Here is a 24948-nt window from a genome sequence, read left to right on the forward strand (position 1 = left end):
ACTCTGGCAACTGCATCAGCCATTGCCCCGCCACCATATGAAACAGGAGGGTTATACGTCCCAACTACTGCCCCTCCAGTGAATTTTGAGAGACTAACAGGAGACTTAGACAGGCAGCTCGCACACGCACAAATGGAAATAATGCGATTAAGAGTACAGTGTGATAGAGGCCAGATGTTGCCAGGGGTAGGGGAAGTACCGCCATTGACAGCGGTTGACCTCACCCCTCTGCCAAGTGTCGCAGGGGGATCCACACCATCCCTGCCGCCGCTGTCAATACCAAAAGGGCAGGAACAAGAGTGGCAATCAGGAGAGTTTCTGTTCCATTTAAATGACAAACCTGTAAGAATAATACAACCGGCAACCCCAGACAGCCAAAGAGGGGAGGGGCAAGGAGAAAGGGAGTCAGAAGAGGAGATAGAGGAAGTCTGGAGTGGTTTAGATGAATATGAAGAGGGAGCGGCAGCGGCGGGATCTCTGCTGCCATTCCCATTCGACCAAGAGGATGAAAGGATTGCACCAAGATGGCAAGGGAGGTTAAGGCAAAGAGTAGGGAACATGCTGGTGAGTAAGACAAAGAAGGAAATGGTAAGTAAGAAAGGAGGAAAAGCAAAACTACAAATGCCTCTGATAAACAAGGGAGCAGGGAGACCACATTACATACCATGGGCACAGATGGACAAGAATAACTTGTTGAAACTTCTCCCTCCACTTTCGGGCGGGGAAGTGGATACATGCATTTGATAAACACACAGCAGGGGTGCCGTTAGTTATAGGGGATGTCAAGAGTTTACTGGTGTCCGCCGTTGATGACCAAGCAGACACAGTGTGGGTGAAGGCAGGGTTCCCGGGAGTGACGATGAACTGTGACCGCCATGATGGGTCATCATTTAATAACGTGAGAGCACAAGTATGGGATGCATTGCAGAGAACTTTTCCAGACACTCCAGATTTGCACTTAGTGATGCAATGTACTATGGGAGAGGAGGAGGAGCCTATGCAATTCATCCTCCGGGTGAAAGACCTGTGGAGATCTGAAATGGGTACGGCGTGGGACCAATCCACCACCTTGTTCTACTTTCTAATCAAAAAAGGCCTATGGAAAGTGGTACAAAAGGCCTTGGAGAAAATAGCTGGGATAGAAGCCAAGGGTTGTCCAGAGATTCAGAGCATAATCGTACACCATTGTAGGAGGATCAAAGAAAGAGAAAGAGAGATAGTACAGTGAAGGTTGGCAGACGAGGCAAAGTTAGTGCAAGATAAATTAGTGAAGGGTGCAGCGCTGAATGCCACAACATCAACTGACAGACGGGGCGAAGGAGAAGAGGGGGTAGGAAATACGCCAGCAAGAATGGCCGCAACATGGGCTGCAAATGGGCAGGAGCAGTGGGACAGAGAGGAGCAGTACGAAGGAACCCAGTGGCAAGGGAGGCCAGCAAGAGGACGAGGTGGGTACCGAGGATCAAGAGGGGGATTCGGAGGAATGGGGAACAGAGTATTTGGAGGGCCTGGTTTGAGGGGGGACCGCAAGGGTCATGTTGGAATTGCGGGAGGTGGTGACACTACTCGAGAGAGTGCAGAATGCGGCCTATGGGTTATTACCAAGGACAGCCCTCATGGGAAACGAACAACAGTATGGTCACCCACACCCAGGCAGTCCCTATGGGTTACCTATGGGAGGGAACGGGCAGAACAAACAATGTTATAATGAGCCACAAATGCAACAAAAACAGCAACCACAGCAACAACCACAGCAGAGAGGTATGCAACAACAAATTACAAGGCAGAACACTATGGGCAATGCAAACAATAACATTTTTGCAATATCTGCAAATGGCGTGCCGGCGCCTTTTCGCGGTGCAGCGGTAGTGGGAGATAATGTATTCTCTGTACCAGGAACAGAGACATATGCAGATTAGGACAGCCCACATAAAGCACTTGCGTGTTCGGTCCTATCCACTACCCTACGTGCAGAAGAGGAACCACTAGTGGGGGTGGAGATAGGCAACACACAGTTCATCTTTATGGTGGACTCAGGAGCTGAAAAATCATGTCTCATGGAAGGCTGGTTCCCGCTCTCATGAAAAAATTTGGAAAAGCAAGGGTTCTCTGGGGCAATTTTAAAGGTTCCTTACACAAAAGATCTCAACATTACAGTGGGAGGAAAACCAGTGCGAGCACCTCTACTGTATCATGAAAACTCGCCAATACATTTGTTGGGAAGAGACCTCCTGAGTAAATTGAACATGACAAACTCCTTAACTGAACCGACCTATCCCACTGCGACCTGACCCTCACCCCGCCTGGACACAGACAGATGGACCTCGTGACCCTCACCCTCCCGGCAAACCAGCATCCAAACACAGAGGAGCAGCGCATATCTGCACCTACACAACGCGAGCTTGTGTCCAATCATAATGAACTTTGCAACATTCATGTCTGACATCATTAATGATGATTTCTGCCCTTATAATCAATTGTAAGTGTATTGTTTGCCAGAGTGCCCTCTGGCCTCAGAGTTCTCTGGATGCCAATTTTACATAAAAGAAAACTAACTCTCGCAGCCTGTTCTTTTAGTCTCATTCCTCGTTGAGGTGTGTCATATTTCCTTGTATTGCACATATAAGATGGGGAGTGGGCCTTTACAATGGGTATACAAAGATCTCTGAATCAGTGGTTGAATTGGACAGGAGTGGTTGAGAGCAGTGCTCCTCTACTTCAAGAAATGGTACTGCTCCAATACTTTTATTTTAAAAACAAGACATTCTGCAAGTGCAGAAAGAATTTGAAACTTGCACTTCAGGGCACTGAACATTCCCTAAAACAGCAGGCATGTTTGTTTGGGGTTTTAGATTCTGCGTGGGATGGGCATGGTGATGGGGTTTGTTGGGAGGTGGGACATGCCAGCAGGGCACATAGTTCCACTGTTTCTTTACGTTCACTTCGACCACTGCCCTGAATATTCTATGGTATGCCATGGAGAATGCCCTGAGTGTGAATGTGAGCAAGACCAAGTTGATGATTTTTGGCCATTATAAGATGAATACTAATGGGATGAGTACTGTAGTGGGGATAATTGATCATACAGAAAGATGATGTTATTTGGGATTGCCTATACCCCTATTGAGAGTCAGATGGATACATCATGCATAGCTACTGCTCCTCCCACACTCCAATATCGCACAAGTGAACAATGTTACTCACTAAGGGAACCGTACCACCCTTGTCCCAGGCAGTTACAGCAGGAAATGGACATAATGTTACTAAAGATTGCTAGAATAAGCAAACTCACAGTGAAATAACATACATGAATGCAATAGGCACGTAGCAATATGCACTCATCATAAAGAAACATGAACATTAGGTCAAATATGCATTTATACACAAAGAATATCGATTGCATCCATGTAGACATGACAAATATTAACATACACAATACATAGGTGAATGCAACATGAACTACACATGCTTTATATCACAAACATACAAAAGAGAAAGTAATGGGCAGCCATCTTCTCTAAAATGGAAGTCGTAGCATGCACTTAAGTTAATGAAAGACCTCAAGACTCCACGAAAACTGAAACTGATGAATTCACTGAAATACAGAACCAAGCAGGGCACAGACATAAGCTATGCAAACCAAGCCAATGTTACTGAGAAATTAAGGAGTGTCTGGACTGCTCAGAGAGAACACAAGATAATTCTCAAAGCACAAGCAACATTTTCTTAAGATTAATTAAGGAACAACCAGTCTTTGAAGGCCAGGTGCAGAATATTTATAGACTAAAAACTTGATAGGGAATGGATCAAGCAAGTCCCTAGTGGTAGTGAAAATCATGACACTCATATTACAATTAGCTAAAATTCCCATAAATGTAGGGCAAAATAATACCAAATGTGGTCTCATCACACGTGACCCAACTTGAAGAACAATGCCCATTCTTTAGCAATAGACACAGGTAAGGCACCTGCCTCACTCCTTGCACCGATTCGACAACATAGGGCACCAAGCAAGGCCAACTACAGAGGAATCACTTTGGTTCTTGACCTAGGAATGAGGTATGGTATATTTTTTAATTGAAGGAAAGCAGTTTGCGGACCTATCTCCCCCTATTCCTGTTTTGATTCATGAGCTGACGGTCTGTCAGTTGCCCAAGGCCGGACAGTAGAATGCCAACATATCAGGACCGTCAATGTTAAGCCACCCAGTAGATGTCATGCCAACCAATCATAGATTCTAGAGATGAAATATTTTCACTATTATCAATTTACGAGTGGTCTCAGTGGAGCTATCAAATATGCATGACCCAATCAAATGTTTACCAAATATAGAGTCCATATATAGTTGATTCACCTAATGCATCCCCTCATCCCATAGGTTTTTTAGTATTATGTCATCATCATGACATGTTTTTGGTTTAAAATCTGGGTTTCTGTATGAGAATCTTTGAGAGCTGTGACTCTACTGCTTCTATGCTCTCCCTGCATTATTCTGAATGTTAATAAAACTGTGTTTTGCTTTTCACTTTGACCATTTCCGTGATTGAGTCTGAGCTTATCTGGCTCTACACCTACTGCATAATCTGAGATTTTCCAGGCCATCATTTCACCTCGCTAAGGGACTACGGGAAGTTATAGAACTTAAGAATACAAACGCTGTGACCCTTGGTTGCTTAATCTGTAGAATATCAAGTCAGACCACTGGATTTAGCATGGAAGGGCTACTGTTTATATATAAGCAGGTGTTCTGCCCTGCCACGGTGTATGGGCTACAAACAATTAGGAAGGCCATTCTTGATGGAAGGCTGTGGAAAAGGAAATTGGGGCTCCCTCAATACTTTAATGCATACCTTTGGTAGCATTAAAACCTGAATTAGGCTTGACCTTTCTGACATGTCAGGTATAGGATGGCTACCATGTATATTAAAATTAGGAACCCTCCTGACTGTCCACTACTTAATCCTTTGGGCACATCATTAAACTTGAGTGTCTTAAAATCATCTCATGAGGAAAATTAAAAGCTTCTTGTGGAGGTAGGGTAGATACCAGATTGTTCTGAAGTAGATATAATACTTGAACACGACTTTTATAAAAAAACATGTTCTTGTTTGATTGGCAATTGAATTATGCAAATTTGGGAAAACCTCAAACGTATCTGCCTTTTCGAAACTTATGCCAGCAATATTTAAAAATGTGTTGCTATTTGATGATATGCACTGCCCCAGAGCTGAGATGATTCATGCTCTTCTTCACCTAGGTAGGCTTCCTACAATGGCGGTGAAAGATCCTGTGATGACAATCCCTGAGGGTAATCGAACATGTAGAACCTGTGGATGTGCAAATTGGATTGAGACAAATCGACACTTACTGACCTCATGTATCACGTTTGGAAACCTATACATGCTGTATTTAGCAAGGTGTGTGGACTGCTGCATGTTACCCAGATTCGGAAAATGAGAACAATGATATATCTTGTCCCTGAGCCCCTAGATTTTAGACTTGCAGCATCCAAATGACCAGAATAGCATGGATGCCAGTTGTTCAGCACCTCAAAATGATCAGACGACATTTAACCCATGCTTGCTGCATTGAAACCAAGAGGACCTACTGTTTCCACCTTTGGAAATCACTCAAACTTTGAACCACTGTGCTCATCTCATCAAACCGGCACAATGCCACATTGCCAAAACAGAGCAATGTCACCTGTCTGGCTCAAGCACCAGTGCACCGTGCATCAAACCATGCATGAACTGCCAGGACATTGCATCAAGCCTAGACTTGAACTGCTGGATCATCAAGGAACTTGTCACCCAATCCAGCTGCACATATTGTCTCAAAACACATTCGATCATCAAACCACTCCTGATGATCCATTTGACCTACACTGCTCAATTGCACTCCAAACTACATGAAAAAACCACTCAACACCCACTCACTGCCTGGGTTCAGTGTGGCTCACTGTCTCTTAAACAGGTTTGACACACAAGCAAAATAGCTCAAAGCCTCACTTGACACCATCAAACCAGCTATTATTGTAATAATGTACTTTGAAGTGACACTGTCCCCCCTTGTCCATCTTTTAGGGGCAATGGGTTTTGGTTAAGCACCTTTTGCAATGTTTTCCTGCTGTCATATGCTTTATCATACTCCTTGTTGTATTGTGTTCCTGTTTATCCTCCCATTTTAAGTATCCAGAGTGCTTGCATCAGCATTGCTATGTCTTTTTCATAAGGTTAGATTTTTATAGTGTTTTTGATATTTAACTGTGCAATATATTTGAGTAATTAAGGTATATTTAATAGCACATTGATTGGACATTTGTTTATTTTGGAACTGTTGTGGTACTGGTGTTTAAGACACTACAGTATCACATTCACACCCCTTCTGAGAGCATAGCCTTCCCTCTGCCCACATGAAAGGCAAAAGCTACATCTCTTAACTCTGTCTGTTTTACCTTTATGATTGGGAACACTGCTCTTTTGCAGTCATGTGGGGGCTGAGTAGGCAGTTTAGCCACTTCTCATCCTTGTACTCATGCAGAGCAAAAGGCATTTCGTAACACATACATTGTGTGGAACATAACATTTTTAACTAAGAACACACCCTTCTTCATAAGTAACTTATTCCCAGAAATGCAAATGGGGAATTTCCATGTCTCCATGGTGGAAGTCCAAATGAAGTGCAAAGGAGGTTTTTGTGACAGACCCCCAATTTATATTCATATTCAATTACATTGTCTACACAAATTAGTCATATCAGTGTAAGTGATGAATGAGGGAAGTGGCTCTGAGTGATGTCAAATTGAGAGCATATGTGTGTTGCAAGTAGGAATTATAAAAAGAACACAATTTACAATAATATCTATGTGTGAGGCCTGACAGGATTAAGTTAGCCTTGCATCTTAGACATGCTTATTTGTGAATACCATTTCAAGTCCAAGCTTTCAACCACACTTAGGCATGATTTACTCCTGTCACCAAGTAGACATTCATTTGGTGACCCTGGTGAATTGAATCAATAGAGCCATGAACAAGCATTACTATGGAAAATGCATAGCCTGCTTGATGAAGCTTTCATCTCATTATTCCTGATTTCTCATCTAATCTGCTCATAGCTTTTTAGGCAAGGAACCTCCACTTTTCTAGTTTATGTTCTCCCTATCAGTGGTCATCTCCCAAACTACAAATACAAAACTCTCACTGATACACCCAAATGTTCAACATTGGTAATCAGACTGAACTTAAAGTCTATGGGCCTCATTACGGGTCCGGCGGAAACCCAGCCTGTGCTACCGGCAGGTTGCCACTGAACCCGTAATTATTTACTGGTGCCTGACTTCCCGGTAACACCGGGGGATTACAGCCCTGGTGGTCCAGGAAGTCAGGCGCTGACAAATGGTAAGTCCCCATTCCCATAGAGTTCTGCCCGACTCTATGGAAATGGGGACCACAGAACCACCGGCACAGTTAATACCGTTGCTGGTGCTTCCGTGAAAACTCTGCGGGTGGGAGCCGTTCTGCCCGGCAGGTCCCACCTGCCAGGCAGGACGGCACTCGTCTGCAAAGTTGTAATATGCCGGTCCGGAAACAACAGTGCCGGTAAACTTACCAGCACCGTTGTTTCCGGACCATCATAGTTGTAATGAGGCCCTATGTCAGGGTTCTACAATCTTTGGTTCTCCAGGTATTCTGGACTTCAAATTCCATCAGCCCTATCCGGCATTGACAATAGTGAGGGGAATTGGAGTCCAGAACATTTGGAGAGCTGCAGTTTGCAGATGCCAGGTCTATGTGAATTGGCTTCTGCTTCCACCTATATTGTGTGTGGGCAATCGTTCTTGAGAAGTTTTGCGAGGCACATTGGTTTCTGTTTAAGATAATTGTGTCAATAAATAAAAGTTTGTATATGTGGTTATGCATATTTTTGATGTTCTACTAAATGTACCGTAGCGAGCAATACACTTTGCAAATGAGGTATGCCTCTCGACTGTTCAGTACAACTATTAAACTATCTCCAGCACAGGCAATTAATTGTGCAGGAAAGCAATCACTGTCACTATGCAAGGAGAGAAAACGTTGTAACTAAACGCAGCTGCAAAGTCAGGATATGTTTTAAAATGATGCCATCTGAAAATAAACTAAGCATATTAGAAGTTCAGTGAAGCCTATGTGAGGGTATATGTATTCTTTTATTTGTATTTGTATTTATATATAACTTATGTATTTTAATTTATACATATTTGTATTTATATTACATTTTATGTATATAATTTAAATGTATTATATATTTAAATTATATTTAAATTTTGTACAGTATCACCTGAAATTTAAATTTGATATGGGAGACTATTCACAACCTTTATTAGGCATGCATCATCATAGAGACCTAGTTACACTTTCACCCATCTGCCTGCCAATCACTGTGCCCATGTATGTGTGCACATTCGTCAAGCATGCCTCTCCCTGTGCTTAATAATTACTAGTAAGACCACTAGTTATAAGGTTTCTCTGTGATTTTAAAAATAATGACAATCTCCTTTGCAGCTCTTTTATACAACATACTGCACTGATGTGAAAAACATTCTACCTCGAAAATGACACAGTATACAAAATGCTATTCTGGTTGCTGCAGCTTATTGGGGTTAGCAGAGAGCTGCAATTAAGGCTTCAGATGTGTCCACCCACAGACACGCTGGAATGGATGGAAGCAAATCAATAGCAGGTGTGATCTGTCAGTCCATTCAGCGACAGCATCTATAGCTCTTGAACGGCTCGACAGCAATGTATTCATCATACGCGTACAAGGGTACATCAAGCTTACCTTGTCGTCTCAACATCCTGAAAGGAACACCCCTTTTAACATTAAAAGCAGTTTATACAGACTGTTGCTATCCCCGAAAAAAATCCTATTTGCCATTATTGGCGCATACATTTAACAGTGTTAAGTTATTAAAACAAAGAATGCGTACTACCTACGTCAATCTAAAATAACATATAAAGGTAATTGATCAATTTTCTAGAAAGGTGTCTCCCATGAATATTTCTGGAATCATTGATATTAAAGAAATTAATATGCACTTTGCAAACAAATGCACGCCGCTAAATAATGATTGCACTTAGAAACTGTGCACTGGCTTAATATCTAGCAAACGAGCAGTGACACAACCATACCTAAGCAAATGTGCGTGGCGAAATCTGATGCAATCAAAGGCTGGATGATGCTAAGATCAGTTTTTCTGAATAATAAATCAAATGTAAATTACGCATGCTGCAATGAGTTCGACCAAACCACCAGCCCCACTAGATTGACAGATATACATGATTTAGATTGATCAATTTGAGCCAAGTCACACATCTGACACCTCCCCCTAGAAAAGATTGCTGGATGTTCTCCTCCAGTTTAGAGCCACATCCACAAGGTATTGTGGGTATGCAAATTAGCCCAAATCCAAGTGGCTCTGTGGCATGTGTGACTTGGCTGAAATGGATTACTCTCACATTACAGGAAAAAAGGATGTATGCCTAGTATAAGGGAAGGATTGCCCTCCCATCCTTCCCACACCAGGCTTAGCAGACTCCTAACGGGATGGCCAAACAGTAGCTCGAAGGCACTGAACCTGACAAAGCTCTGTTGCACCTCCCGGTCGGAGAACAGGAGGTATGGCAGAAGAATATCCTGTGTTCTCTTGAGTGGCTCTTTCGAGCCACCTATCATGCCCTTGAGAGTCTTGTTGAACCGCTCAACAAGCCTGTCGGTTCATGCGTGAAAGGCTGTGGAGAACGTATAGGTAACTTCACAATCAAACCAAATTGCATTCATATAAATGGATATGAAGTTGGATCCCATGTCTGAAATAACCTCCTAAGGGAATCCCACACAACAGACTATCCTGATGACGATCTTTGGAACCAAGGGGGCCTTGATGCTCATGATCAACCACAATCAAGATAGCTGGTTTCCTAAGGAGGTTTGAGGATCCAAAGGATCCACAATGTCCCTACCTATTCTCTCGAAAGGTTGCCTAACCGTGGGCAGTGGAATTAAGGGTGCCTTGGTGGCTCTGCCTGTCTTGCCAGATGCTTGGCAAGTGTGGCAAGACTAGACCTTGCTTTTATCTTTGACCCCATTTGTAGTCAGTACAAATGGTCTGACAGCTGGTCAGCTCTGTCTGTCATCGTAAGGTGACCTGCCAACAGAATGTTGTAAGCCAAGTCCAACAGGAACCTTAAGTGGCACTGGGGAACCACCAAACACTGTACAGGAGTCCATTCTCTCAATACACCATGAACATCCTAGGAGCTCCCCTCTGGGCCTGGTTCGCTGCCTGTTGATGCAGATATTCCAGAGTTTGACAGTTGCGCTGCACCTCGCAAAATGTCAGCCTGGAACCTACCGTGTCCTCCATCTAAGTTTCAGATTTTATGCTTGTAGGCAGCCCTGAGTCAGGTGCCACTGCAGCAGGCACTTCAAGAGCAGGTGTCTTTGTGGACTTTGGATCTGGACTGGGTAGTACCGACAGACCCGGTCGTATGCCATCCTCAGCTAGAAAAGCCCCTGGATCCATAGCTACCAGGGCTGCTACATGAGCTGCTTCCTTGGACCTCAATCATGTGACCATGGCGATGATTTTGGCATTGGGTCTATCGTTCCCTAAGAGGCAATCTACTGAAAAGGCATCATTTACAGCGATGCAGAGCTGAGAGGTTTCCCCCTCCATCAGAACTCCACGATAGCCAGCAGGCAGAGGCTTAGACTATTAAATCCCCTGACTAGTCTGGGAGGACCAGGGATGACGTGGTCCTCTTGCACCCACTGTTATTGTGGAAGCTGTGAAACGCGCATCAGTATCACAAAGTGCTGGGGGTTTGCTCCACTGAATGAACGCATTGTGTGAAAAAATCTAGGTGTTAGCAGGAACTGGGGCCTTGGTGGTAGTCCCAGTACTTTACCCACTCAGGGATACCGGGGTGCATTCAGTGAACCCCTGGCCGAGTGGGAATTCATCATCTAAGGTGCCCACATTCACTATTTCCTCTTCTCCTTCTTTCATGAGTGTAGCACTCAAAAATGCCAGATAACTGAGGAACATAATGTTTCCTAATTGCCTATCCTCCATGCATTTTCCTGCTCCCTCCTTCTCCCTCCCTCACACCCTCTTCTCCATCTGCTGCACTTCACTGAGTGCTGTTGGTGGCCTTTCCAAATCTAATGGCATAGTGTAGGTTGGCTGTGCATGGGTTGCATCTAAGTGTGTGCATTATAATAAACTTATATTCAGTAGTAAGAATGCTGCGGTGTCCTGGGGACGGGTGCAACCAATCGACAGTGCATGGCTCTAGATGTCAGTGCCTAGAGGCCCGCAGGCTTGGAGCGCTTTTATAAATGCCTAAATAAATAAAATAATAAATACATCCACCCACTTTACACTCCTCCAGTTAGTGCCAAGGAAGCAGCACACTGCAACTGGGTTTCAAAATCAGCATCCTACCTGTAATCAGTCACAAGTCTCTGATCGCAAAGGGATTTTATCATTCGAAAATGTTGCGCCCTATGTTATGCTAATGATAAAGTATTGATTTCCTCTCCATCACTGCCTCTCACATGTCCCTCCTTAACAGCTGTCACGCAATGTCTCATACACATTTACATTCAAATCGCTGCATTCTTTGTATGCACCCTCTGTCCTAAAGGCAGCAGGAGGGAGACAGCAGCATGTTGCAGGGTTGAAGCACTGTAGGCCGCACACAGAGCTCACACACACAGCCACTGCTTGCTATGCATAGTGTATGCAAAAGGAGCTCTGGACAGGATTAACCTGACTGTGCCACAGTGATCTTGATTGATTGATTGATTAGAAAGAGGACACTAACGCCTTAAGAATGGGAATAGTCACTCCCTCTGCCACCTGGAATGTCACTAGGCAGTTTTATGCAAAGCCTAATTTCTTAAGCCGAGCTCTGGTTGTAATCACAACTATCACAGTCTGCGTGTAAAGGGCTGTTTTCAGCAAATATATATGACGTCAGCAGTGTTAGTGGTACAAAGAGAGGATCAGTGGGTTGAGTGGAGGCTGCAAAGACAGTGCAAATATTGGCACTGATTGTCTGCATCACACATCAGCACCATGTGGAGGATTGGTGCATATTCATGATTAGCACACTGAATTGCCTTTAGACTCTGATAACAGGAGGTTTGTCCCCCTCACCCCTAACCCCCGCAGTGAATAGTACTCTTTGAATTGGGGAGGAAGGGCTGTCAAAAACGGACTGTCTAACTGACATGCAATTTCGTTTTCTGACATACAAAATGTCACCGAGCTCTTAACACAGAATTCTGATATTTTATTTTCTGTCACAAAGATGGACTGTGAATCTGTACCGTGACGTGACTTCACACCCAGCCCATGTTTTGATATTTTGGATGTATGGTGCTGAAAGAGGCCCCAAACTCTCAATAAGGAGTTCACCTTAACAAAAACATTGTAATTGGCGAAGTGGAGTCACTGACAAGCGTACCACAATGGTTGACGGGACACTGTGGGTGCTTAATTTATTTATTTATTGCATATTTATAAGGCACCTATACATCGAAAAGTGTTTCCAGGCACACATTCTCATTGGCATGACTCACTGATCGCATACCAAGTGAACCTTATTGTTAGTTTTGGCTAAAGTGTCACCTATAAGCTACAACTATTGCATTAGAGTACAGCGAGGGAGAACTATCCTATGAGGTGGGACACAATGTGTGTATGTGTTTTTGGGTTATTTACCCACCCATTGACTTCCTGTGGCTATGCTAATCCCTGTGGTTATTTCCACCCGCTTTCTGACAGTCTCTCCACGGAAAAGACATCCTACTGGGATCTATTTGAGCTGGCTTTTTCAAGTCTTACCTTCAAATGTTGTGCTCAAAGTGTCTGCCAATCTTCTCTCAAAGCAGTCTTCTGAAACTGGAAGTTAATGACTTAATTGGAAGTGTAAAAGTGCTACTGATGTAATAAAAAATGTCAACCAGGTCTGCCTTAAACCACTCGATTTATAAGCACTATGCCTTTCCCTAACTGAAGTCTTGTTAAACACAAGCTTTGGCAAAGCCAACAGTTGAAGCTTATGTATCACTATTAGGCATTCAGCAGGTACTGCTGTTATCTGGCAAGGTACTCTCACCACTGTGCAGTTGCTACAATCCAGTTAATGCCACTACAGATGTGCCTGACAAGTGCCTTTCCTATGCCTACACAAAAGCAAAAACTGTTGGCATTGCCACTTTTATCTGTGTGACCTTCCCAGCTTGGGAACATGATGACATGGATGAGGGATGCATGTTGTCTGGGCATTTTCTATCGTGGATACATTCTGCAAAATGTGTAACTCCCAAGGTCCCGCTATCATTGAAGATCTACTTGCAGATAGCATTAATTTATTTAAAACATGCTTCAAATGTACTTATTTTGACTAATTTTATTCAACTTTTTCTTGGGGGTTACTCCCAACACCCTCATAAAAGGGTGGGGCTCACGCGTGGTGCCAGCTCGCGCTGCGAAATATGGGGACACTTGCAAAGAATTTCCATGGCCACTTTTGGTTCCCAGTCCCGCCCTGGGTATGGCAAATCCTGGCAATACATGCCAAGTCTGTCGGGGCCACCTGGGACCAGATCTTATTCGAAGTGGGTGGCAAATTAATTTCGTTCCAATCAGGTCAAACTTGTGAATTCTCTCCCTTTACAGCTACGGTGGGAAATAGCACTTACTATCGCTTAGCAGAAAAAAGTTGCTTTTTAACTTCCAATTTCAGACGGATTTCTTGTTATTAAGCTCCAGCGTGTTGTATTCTTTCCATTAAAGATTCAACCCGCTCATGGGTGAACGCGCTCTTAAAAACTCACCCAATCAAATGAAATCAAATGAAAGTCTGATTTTGTAAACTATAAACGTACTGATGTTTGCTTTTAAACCTTTACAGTTTTGTTAGCGTGGGTCGTGGTATTTTACAGCTAGTGACGCACGCCAAGCATGTACTTGTGAAGGTTGCTGAAAAGATACGCGTTTCTCTGGAGTAACAGAGCAGCTCTGTGGGTAAGATACAGTATCTCCCGACCAGTTTCACTAATGTGATGGGTGCTATTGATTAATATAGCGTGCAATCGAGCGACAGGAACACATATTCAGTGATGGAACGCATTTCTACACTCAATGATGAGTGACTCTCATCGAGAATAATGAATAGGTTTGGCGGATACCAAAGTCTGTCCCGGATTATGTTATAGTCCAGCAATACAGCATTTTGTCGGCTATTAAAGCCACATCTCCAATTCTAACATCTTTAGATACCGGGAGTTTCAAAGTGACGTTCTATTAATCTAGACGTGTGGCTACATACACATCTGGCTGGTTCACTAGCAAGCCTGAAAACATTGATGTATAGATACGCTTCTGTACTCGCCATTTATGTGTAAATTAAGGATATTTGCCACACACAAATGAAGACTACCTCTGTTCATAAGTTTCGTGCCCCAGTGCCAGTCAGTGAAACTGTTTGTGTAGGTACCACCTGCTCACTGCATGCAGTAAAACCTAGCAGAAATGCATCACACAGTTCTGAATTTCATGGTTCTCATGTTTTTTTTATTTATTTGTATTTTCTTTTTTTTTTAGAAGTTTGATTGATACATTTTTATCAAGAAAATGATAACATTTTTAGTGAATGTTTAGTATATGATCTTGTAATTGTTATTCTAAAAGCAGATCCATGCTTCATACAACACAGCAGTTGCTACAATAAGGTGAATCTATAAGTGGCCACACACCACCGTGGGAGGGCCGCTACTGCCGACCCTTCACCTGAGTAGCAGGCAGCACAGTCCACATGCACGCTTTATTTGCATGAGGGACTGTGCTGCCTGCCTCTGAGCAGTAACCCGGCCTGCCACTATGCATTTGTTTTTGTTTGTCTGTGGACCACTTTGGCTCCTCAACAAATTTAGCATTAGATAATGAGTGACCAGTGTGGAAACAGAAGCATTGCACGACACATCTCCTTATTGTGCTAACAGTGTAGACATGCTGAATGAAAGGGATCCTCTACTGTCAGTCAGCATGTACATGTTGCGGAGTGGAGGGGAGGGCCATCTGGTCCTCCATGGTGGTGCTTCACGTGTGGAGGGGGCAAGCAATAAAGGTGTTTTTTTTGTAATGTGTATGTATATGAGTTGTTTGAATGATGTGTGAATACATTTGTGAATGTGTTGTATGTGAGCAAGTTTGTGCCAGCCCCACCCGTAAATGGAACTGCCCTGCTAATTTAGGGGTGGTGGATGCTGGGGGCATGGCATTCATTTTTAACGTATCCTTGATGCACAAGAAAATATCTTTACTGTGTACGTGTGATAAAGGAAACTTGATAAATGAATTGCCACATAATAACATTTATCACGTTTGTGTTACCATTGAAGCACAGTAATTATGTAACATTGATACACAGTTATGACATAGCTAGCGTCTAATGAGTCCAAAGAAAGAATGACAGGCCACATGAAGAATGTAAATACAGACTGGCACTACTAATGTGGGTCAGTCTAGCCATGTAATACCACTTAGCGTGTTTGCTTTACCCTTGATACCAAGTAAACAAAGACCTGTTTTACTGGCATCAAGGGCAATGCAAACATAATAAATGTTATTACATTGCTAGCCTGGCCTACATTGGTGGTGTTACTGTGCATTTCATTCTTTCTCTGACATGGCATGTGTTACTTTTTGATTGGTATCAAGGGTAATTGAAACATCATGAGTATTATTACATGGCTAGACTGGCTTAGAAACTCCATTACCATCCAGGCAATTATCCAGGCAATTGGGTCCTGACACTTCAGCATTGCCCTCAAACCTGGGTTCAGAGACCTCCTGAGGCACTAGGCTCTCTAATGTTTAGGCAGTGCTTTCGGTTACGAGTCTCACCTAAGTTCAGACATATTGTTTGTGCTAACATTGCATCAAGGAAGGTCACCCTAGATGTTAACCAGCCTCACATGTGGGTTTAGGAATGCCTTGAGTTTTGTAGCCCTTTGAAGACAAGGGGATATAACGCTAAAAAAGGGTCATTCAAGTGGCAAAGATTTAAAGCATTAGGGAATTGAACACTGAAGCTAGCAATTTTCAGGTGGACAATTTGAATTTGGTTGTGCGGTTTGAAAGGATGAAGGTTATGAAGGAAGATCACACGTGGTTGGCCAGGAAAAGGATGGGCCAAAGTGTCAAACAAGAGCCATGGCTCAACTTGGTGAGGAGGTGCATTCGCTGTGGCAGCACAAAGCACTTAGCTAGTAACAAGAAGTGTTTCAGCATATGCATCGTATGTAGTAAAAATATGGCAAGAAAGGACACATTGTGAGATGTTGCAAACAGCAGCTTGGTTTTGTAAGGTCAGTCCAGAAAAATAGATACACTTTGAGTGGATTGAGCATCGCTCATGGGGTGGCGAAGGAAGGTATATGGTCAATTCAGTCAATGCCCACCCAAAGAGGTCCAAACCACGTTTTGTTATTAACATGGACAGGGTTGGGGTCGAGATGTTTATTGACAGTGGTTGACTTGTTGAGATGTACCCATAGAGATTATGAGAACATTCAAAGGTCTGATTCACTTTAATGATCGTGAAGCAGTGGGTCTAGTGCAGATCACAAAGAAGGATGGAGACCTATTATCATGAGATGTGCAGGCCATCCTGGGAATAAAGTTGGACCCAGAACATCCTAAACAAGTTGTAACAGCAAATTCAGAAATTGTGATTGGGGATTGCATGAAGTAGATTGATTGAAAAGTGGTATCCAAATGAGTTTAAAAATAGCACCGGGTGCCTTTAGGGTTTTGTGGACCAAATTAGACTGCAGGTTGGTGCAGTGCCGTCTAGGGCTAACGTGTGTACAAAACCATTAGCTCTGAAACCAGAATGTGAAAACAAGCTCAAAAGCATAGTAGATGAAGACATAATAGAAGTGTCAGAGGTGTCTGAGTGGATAAGCCCTATTGTGGTGATACACACAAGTAATGGAGTGGTCATATTGTGAAGAGACCTTAGAAACCTCAATAAGAATGTCATAGCTGATCGATTCGCTCTGGCAAAGATTAATCAATTAATTCCAGTGATTTCTGGAGCAAAATATATTAATAGCTTTCCACAAGATCTGACTGCATGGTAGCTTGATGGATTTACCATGTCCATAACACTGTTTGGTTCATACAGGTACAAGAGGATGCTCTTTTGAGCCCACTTATCCTTCACATCTTGGCTCATTCTGAGATAAACACAGTAGATGCTACACCAGAACATAACATGCAACAGGCTTCACATTGAATGTACACTGGTAACTCCCAAGGTGAACATGACCTACCATTTTATTTCTGTATAATCTGCATGGACTATTTCTCCTCTTAGTAGGTAATGCATACCAAGAAGAAGACACATCAGGATACTTTTAGAAGAATTTAATTGAGCTCTGATCACTGTCCTTCCCAAGTAGGTTAATGACCAGATGATGTACCATAATGTTCACCCTATATCTTTACTTAAGATAGACATTAAAATGTACGCACAACTTTTGGACACCCATTTTAATAAATACATTCCATATCTGCTTCATGAATATCAAGCAGGTTTCGTGCTTGGCCAGTCATGTAATGACATGAGAACGATAATACATACACACTAGAATGATAATTCAATATTACACCTACAGCCACCCTGTCTTAATATTCAGAAATGTATCTGACAGGGTTGAAAGGGGATATCATTTTAAAATTCTATAACAATTGGATTTGTTACAGGTTTTCTTAACGCAATCATTCTTTTGTTATCTAAATCCCTTGGCCAAAGTTACAATGGTCATATTTCTGAATCCAGTACATGCTTACCTTTTAGTACTGTAAGTCCTAGAGCCAACATCCACAGAAATTGAGAATTATACTGAAAAAAGGGGAGTAAATACGCACCGACTGGCATGAATACAATGATGGTAAATGTTGATGACATTATATTGAAAGTTACTGATCCTAAAGAGTGAGTGAAGATGATACATCTATTCTCACTATTCTCTGGCTATAGAATGAATTTCAATGGATGTCAAAGGGTCTTGAATATATGAGAACCACATGTTCACTAGCCCGCTATGACACAGTCAAGCAAAATGTAGAAACATTGTCGAAAGCAAAGTCTTCTGAACTAGAAAGATAGCAAAGTGTAATTTATATTTGGATGGTCCCATACAAATTATTGAGCTCACTATTTTACCTAAATGTAATTACATATTTAGCATATGCCCATTGAGGCCAATATCATGTGTCTTTAGTAAATTCAATAAGGCACCAACAAATTTCGCATGGCTCATCATTAGGCTGAGATTAAACACTCAGACACTGTAGGCAGGATCAACATATGGGGGCTCAAAGATTCCTAAACCTGACCTTTGTTAATCAATATATCAACATGTTCCCATGCTGAGGACCCTTTCTGATATATGCCATCTCCTTGACGTTACAATATCTGAACAGACCCGATGTATGGCTTTACTACTAAAGTGTTCCTATAAGGAAGTAATGTTTGAATACTAGAGCTCCCAATGATGGCTTGCACCTCTGAACCTAGATAAGGCAATTTGGGATAGAGCTGGTAGACTCACCCCTAGATTTAGAAGCCCTTTTATGGGATAATATACTCACTGATGGTGTTTTTTCAGAATACATGTTGCAGGATGAGACAGATGGACTCATTAGGAGTATGGTGGCAGTTTTGTGGCAATTCTGTAAAATTACCACTAAAATCTTTTTTCGTTACGACCACTCTGTTCAGCAGGATTGCCACTGGATAACGAGCAGTTGTAAGGCCCAGTAAACCCCCATATTTTTAGAGTCGATAGTACTCCATGGGATTTTTTCCCGATTCGACACAAGCAGTAATTCTGCCCTGGTAAATGTATTGAGTTTTGGCAGTAGACTGCAGGATTTACCTCCAGCATTTATTGGTAGGTAAATGTTGCACCTTAAGGTAAAATGTGGAATTGGATGTGCAGCAAATTTGGCTATAAATCTGCTACTGCCAAAAAAGTGGCAGCAATGGAATTACCGCCACTTTTTAACCACACATCAACACTTGTAATGAAGCCCGTTGTTTTCCTTGCATGTGCTCGAGTTCTAGCTGCCATTGATCATGACAATCACCTCTTTGTTTTTTGATGTAATGGGCAAAGCGAGTTAAATCACACTTTCAGAGACCCTGAATTTAATTGAACTCTTCTGTGTCACACTGAAGTACTCACTGATGCTTAAACTACATTTGCTCAATATTCAATTTGTCATGGGTTGCAGGGGTCACCCAGACATTATATTAAAGCTGATATGAGACCAGACACATGTTGTGGATGGGGTAAAGCAAAAGTTCATTTTATACATATTATATAGTCTTGTTGACGTCTGCACTCTTACTGTTCCAAAGGTTTACACAAAATTAAAACAGTAACAGAAGACAACATATAAAGCTTCTTTTGAAAAATGTTGCTGCCTCGCATGTCATAAAGACATTGGGCTTCATTATCGTAACACTGTTTCTGCTGCCTGAGATCCCGGTGACAAGTCCTGGCGTCCCGGAAAAGTTTAAATCACCATTCCCATGGAGACCCATGAAACTCTTTGGGAATGGGAACACAGACGCACCGGCACTGTTGCCAACGGTACCAGTGATTCCGTGAAAGCTCTGCGGGCGGTTTCCGTTACATCCGGTAGGTCAGACCTGTTGGGCACAATGGGCACTGCCTGCAGAGTTGTAGTGTGGCGGTCCGGAAAGGGTGCCAGTACGGTGTGACCCCCCACACTTGTAATGCAGCCCATTGTATGTACTCAAACTGGAAGAAATGGATTATGATAGCCAAAAATAAGTCCAAACTATATTGATACATATTGAAAATGGATAGGTAATATGATATGATACTCATAGACTACATTGATCGTAGCTTGTATATATATATATATATATATATATATATATATATATATATACGAATGAGGTCTGGGACATTGGGCCTCATTACAAGGTTGTAGGTAGTCTTGCCAGTAAAACCAGCAAGGCTACCTCCAAACTTACAAGAAAGTCTGGCACCCGCGAAAGAGCAATTACCGGATCCGGCGGGCTGGAATACCCCGGTAATTGACCATTTGCGGGTGCCCATATAGAGCTCAAGGGGAATGGGGATGCCTGTAGCACCTGGTGAAATGAAAGGCACCCGCAAGCACAACTCATAGTCTGCTGGTCCGGGAACTACGGTACCGGTAAACTTACCGGTACCGTAGTATCCAGACCGGCAGACCCGTAATGAGGCCTATTGTCTTGAAAGATTTAGAAGTTACAACTCAAGACAACATGGGATTAATGTATCTTATATGGAATACATATATGTATCTCACAAGCTGCCTTCTCCATTATATCGTCAAATAAACACTACCCTAATTCAACTTTGTATATAACACTTTTAATTCTATTGATCAGAACATGAACCTAGCTTAAGAGCAGTGGAGGGGATTTGCATGCATGAATGGTTGAGAGTTGCCATTCTTTGATTGTTCAAGTTCATTTATTTCATCGTTTTAGATATGCATTCTTTCTAAAGTATGTGTACAGATTTGAGGTTGGCTTGCTAATTCATTTCACTGAACTACAGTAATCAGTACTGTAAATGTCTGTTTTGATTGATATCTTTTTTTATTTCACTGAAATTGCACACTAGGGATGCTATGTCTCAATTTATTTCACACCGCCTTCTTGGATTTCTGTTTCAAATTGTCTCTTTCTGTTATGTTAATTTGAACTCTTCATGAATGCATTTCTGCTTGAAGCCTGTGGGTATCCTGTAGTATATTACATAGCAGGACCTTGAATAATTTGTGAGCAATTTTGAGGGAATTTCCCTGTGTTTAAATTGATAATAATAATCATAACCATAATGATAATCATAATGATAATCATAATAATAACGATAATAATAACAGCAATAATACTAATAATAATAATAATAATAATAATAATAATAATAATAATAATAATAATAATAATAACAATAATAATATAATCCACATTATATAGCCTTGCCATTGTGAGAGGAAATCTACAGAATGTTAAATGCCAGTGGCCAAATTGACGTCCAGGTGAACTAAGTCCCATAAATTAGGTCTATGATGCCATTGATGCAGAGTTCAGCTCGATATGATGGCCATTACCATGTTCCATGTGGGTAAATTGTATAGATTACACTCTAATATCTAAGAGGATCCATATATTGGAAAAAAATGTTTAAATGATATGCAGGCCAATTAGAACAGAAGCTCATTCACAAATTAGGAAGCCCCCTTTCCATTTCTATCACAGCCACTGAGAGCAGCGATGGTGCCAACAAGGGAACACAACTCTTCTGGGAGCACCAATGTCTGGGGTCATTTAAGGGCCAAATAATATAAAGCAAAAGGTGAAATTAGTCTTTCAGGTAGCTCAGTAGTCCAACTCAATACCAGCAGAGTCTGCTAGTTTTCCAGGCAACTCTTAGTTGTGCTTTAGTAATAGTAGATTTGCATATTACACGTATTTGCTATTTAGGACTGTCCTGGAGATATTATTGTGTTATTCTAAATGCAGTATGAAATAACTGATTCAAATTTCCCATGCCAGGCTTATTTTGGCAACTTCCAGGAAAGACGAATGCTGCATTGTGGTAGACAGCCTAGCAGCACTCAATAGCAGTGCTTTCCCTCATTTGAAACTAGCACTGTTGTCATATAGAGTGAACCTACACCTAGAACTGTATGTACATAGAAATGCAGCTTTCACTCCTAACATACCTCGTAAAGATCAATCATGACGTTCCCCTCTGCTCCGTGGCTGCTTTTCACATTCTCCAGGGCCAGTGTGAAGAGGACTCCTCTTGTGTCTGATATGTAAAGGTTGTAGGTTTCATTCTGGTTCCATTCCTGGATGGCCGCAAACACCTGATTTTCATCAGTGCTGATGACATGCATATCCTAGAGAAAAAAGGCAAAGACACCATTGGTTTATCTGTAAATATTAAATCTGGGAGACAATGGTGACAGATACCCAATAATATAAAATGCACATATTTGTGGAGATGGTTAATCCATTTAAGGGAGAACTATATGTTGCATTGACATTTCAGGAATGATCAGGCAGCACTGAGTTTCGATTTCCTTAAATAGTGAGAAGACCAGTTTGTTGTAAGAGTTGTGATTATACTGTAATCCTCATGAGACAGAATAAGCTAGAATGTGTACGTTTTTCACACGCCCACCTTCCTATGATGTTTATCATGGAGTGTGAAAAAATGCCACTCCTAAAAGCTTGCAACACGGAATCTCACTAGCCAATTATCCGAAGACAAACAGCCTCATCACAAGTTGGGCATTAGCCCTTAAATAGGCGCTAACGCTATTATCGCTGCATTTAAGGGTCTGCCTAAACATGTGTCTGGCAGCATTAAGCCCCAGCTCCATGCAGGATCGCATTTTGCACATTTACCTTAGGAAGTTACTTGGCGTGGGACCAAGTACCCCTAGCTTAGCTATTGCCTTTGAAGTAGAATTTTTAAATATTGGCATGCGTGCCACATTTGGTTTCCTTGTTTACATTTGTAAAAATACACTTAGGTCCGTTTAAAAATTGGAATATCAGTAATGTCCTGGGTGAATTGACAAAAGCAGCAAACTATGGAGAATACCCCTGGTATAAGAAGTGTAGGATATTATGTAAAAAGTGGGACATCGATTTTAAACAGTTTTATGAGGGACGGGTGTCCTTGTACGATTTGAAAAAGAAAGCAAGGAACCTTGAATTTAATCTTGCAATGAACAACCTGCTAAATCTCTGCACACTGAGCTATCTAGTAATGGCAAGATCTTCTCACCAGGATTTCAGGATGCTGAGCAATATTCGGTCTCCCATTCAAAGACGTATCTTTGCAGTGGTAAGACTAAACATTTTACCACTCAGGGGCCATATGCCGTGGCAGTTTAGATCCAAGCACTGTGCCTGTGGAAGTGGCGCAATTGAGGAGTTACAACACTTCTTGCTCATCTGTTCAAAAATAGTGGTTCTAAGATTCCAATGGCTTAAAAGACATTGGGCCTCATTACACGGAAGGCGGTAATGGTTAACGGCCACCGTTAATGGTAACGGTGACCGTTAACCATTACCGCCTTACTACGAGGTCCCTTAGCGGGTTGGTGCTTTAACGCCTGCTTTTTGCAGTCGTTAAAAACCAACCCGCTAAGGGACCTCGGAGCTAATTACGGCACCGCAAAATTGCGGTGCCGTAATTAGCGCCTTCCCCATTCCCATAGAGCCCTATGGGGCAGAAATGGGAATGGGGAAGGGCAATGGCGGAAGGGGGATTTAGCGGCCCACCAACCATGGAATGGGGCGGTAAATCCCCTTTCCGCCAAGGCGGTGCCGGTATTTTACCGGCATGAGCCTTGGCGCTAATAGCGCCATTGCTCACCGCCTTCCGTGTAATGAGGCCCATTGTGTTGGTAATAATGTTAGAAATTTTTTGGAGGCAATGAATGTTGTTCTGTCTTGCGTCGACACATGTTTTTTAATGATTTATGGGAGTACATTGTCACCACTTTTAAGCATCTGGAAAGGACATTTTAATTACACCCTAACAGCATAGATAGTTATAAATGTGCAACACTTTATATTTGTATAAACAATGTTTTTGATATGGTTTTAACTTTGTAATTTGTGCAATGTATTTTGTTGTTGTTGTCAAAGGCAAAAGCAGAAATAAAGATTTCTCTCTCGCCAGCTTGCAGATCGTGGGTTCTTACAATTGATAAATAACACAGCAATGTCATGTGGAATTGCCATGTGTAAAGGGTGTAGAAACCCAGAGCTTTATTTATGTTTATCAATTTATGAAGTGATGCTGCAATTCGATCTCAGAAAGGATGATCTGCTAACAAGACACTCAGTCTCCTCAGTTGCAGTAGCAGCTCCTGGTAGTACAGAGTGGTATCCAAGTTTGCAGGTGCCCTTTTGACAGCTGCTGTGAAGACAAGCCACTTTAGCACACAGGCTGTATTGAAAGTCTGCACCTCTGTCCCCAAACAACATAGTTATGAGGAATGTCTGTCATAATGGCATTTTATTTTTTAAATATTAACCATACCTGAGTTTTGGTTATGGTGGCTGGTAATTCACATACTTATTAAAGATACATCCAATCTGTATCATATCTGTGTTAAAAACATTGGAAACGCATGGCAGTTGTGGAGGAGTTGTGTGTCTTCTGGCCAGACAGTGTTTCTCCTCTGCCTGCCTGCAGAACAAAAGACTGAAAGATTTTGCTTATTTTTTGATCCTTAATGAGTTCGGGCAACACCTCTCTCCAGCAGGAAACATCCTCAGCAGGAGCATTCCTCAGAAATAGGAAGCGAAGGGCACACCCTAAAAAAAGGAAAATACTCACTTCAGGGTGCATCATACTAAAGGGCCTTTGATGATATTGTTCTGAGAAGGGTGCACAGTTAGTGCAGCCAGAGCAAACTCACAGCATGGAGCTCTGCACAGTTGTGGAAGGATTCCAACGTCTTTTCACTCATTACCTCTCCTTCCTTCCAGTGTCTTCCACTTCCTTTAGCACAAAGTACTTTGGGTACCATGCCAGAAGGCAAAGACCACTTGTCAAAAAGACAGGGATTTGTGTCCTTGAAGCAGGCTTGCTTTTGTCCAGTCATCTGTGGACTATTGTCTATAAAGGATGGAACCTTCCATTACTTCATTGATTCATGGGATATCAAATAAAACATTATTAGGACCTCTTTTTGGAGAGTCGATCTTTCCATAGCCCTCTGCAAGCGAAGTGAAGATTGGGTGTTCCAAGGCAGAAGCAAGT

At 42.2% G+C, this 24948-nt stretch overlaps 1 protein-coding gene across 5 annotated transcripts in view; it reads right to left on the reverse strand.

Moving 5' to 3' along the window:
• The window catches only part of LOC138473193 (VPS10 domain-containing receptor SorCS1-like), a 3088785-nt gene that overhangs the window by 848155 nt on the left and 2215682 nt on the right, over positions 1-24948 (reverse strand). For all 5 annotated transcript variants that reach the window (XM_069611754.1, XM_069611755.1, XM_069611758.1 and 2 more), the window contains exon 9: positions 21881-22060. In XM_069611754.1, coding sequence (XP_069467855.1) covers positions 21881-22060 — 180 coding nt within the window. The remainder of the gene's footprint in view (positions 1-21880; positions 22061-24948) is intronic.

The sequence above is a fragment of the Ambystoma mexicanum genome, chromosome 8 (assembly GCF_040938575.1).
Source record: "Ambystoma mexicanum isolate Mex_15411 chromosome 8, UKY_AmexF1_1, whole genome shotgun sequence".
Taxonomy (NCBI): Eukaryota; Metazoa; Chordata; class Amphibia; order Caudata; family Ambystomatidae; genus Ambystoma; species Ambystoma mexicanum.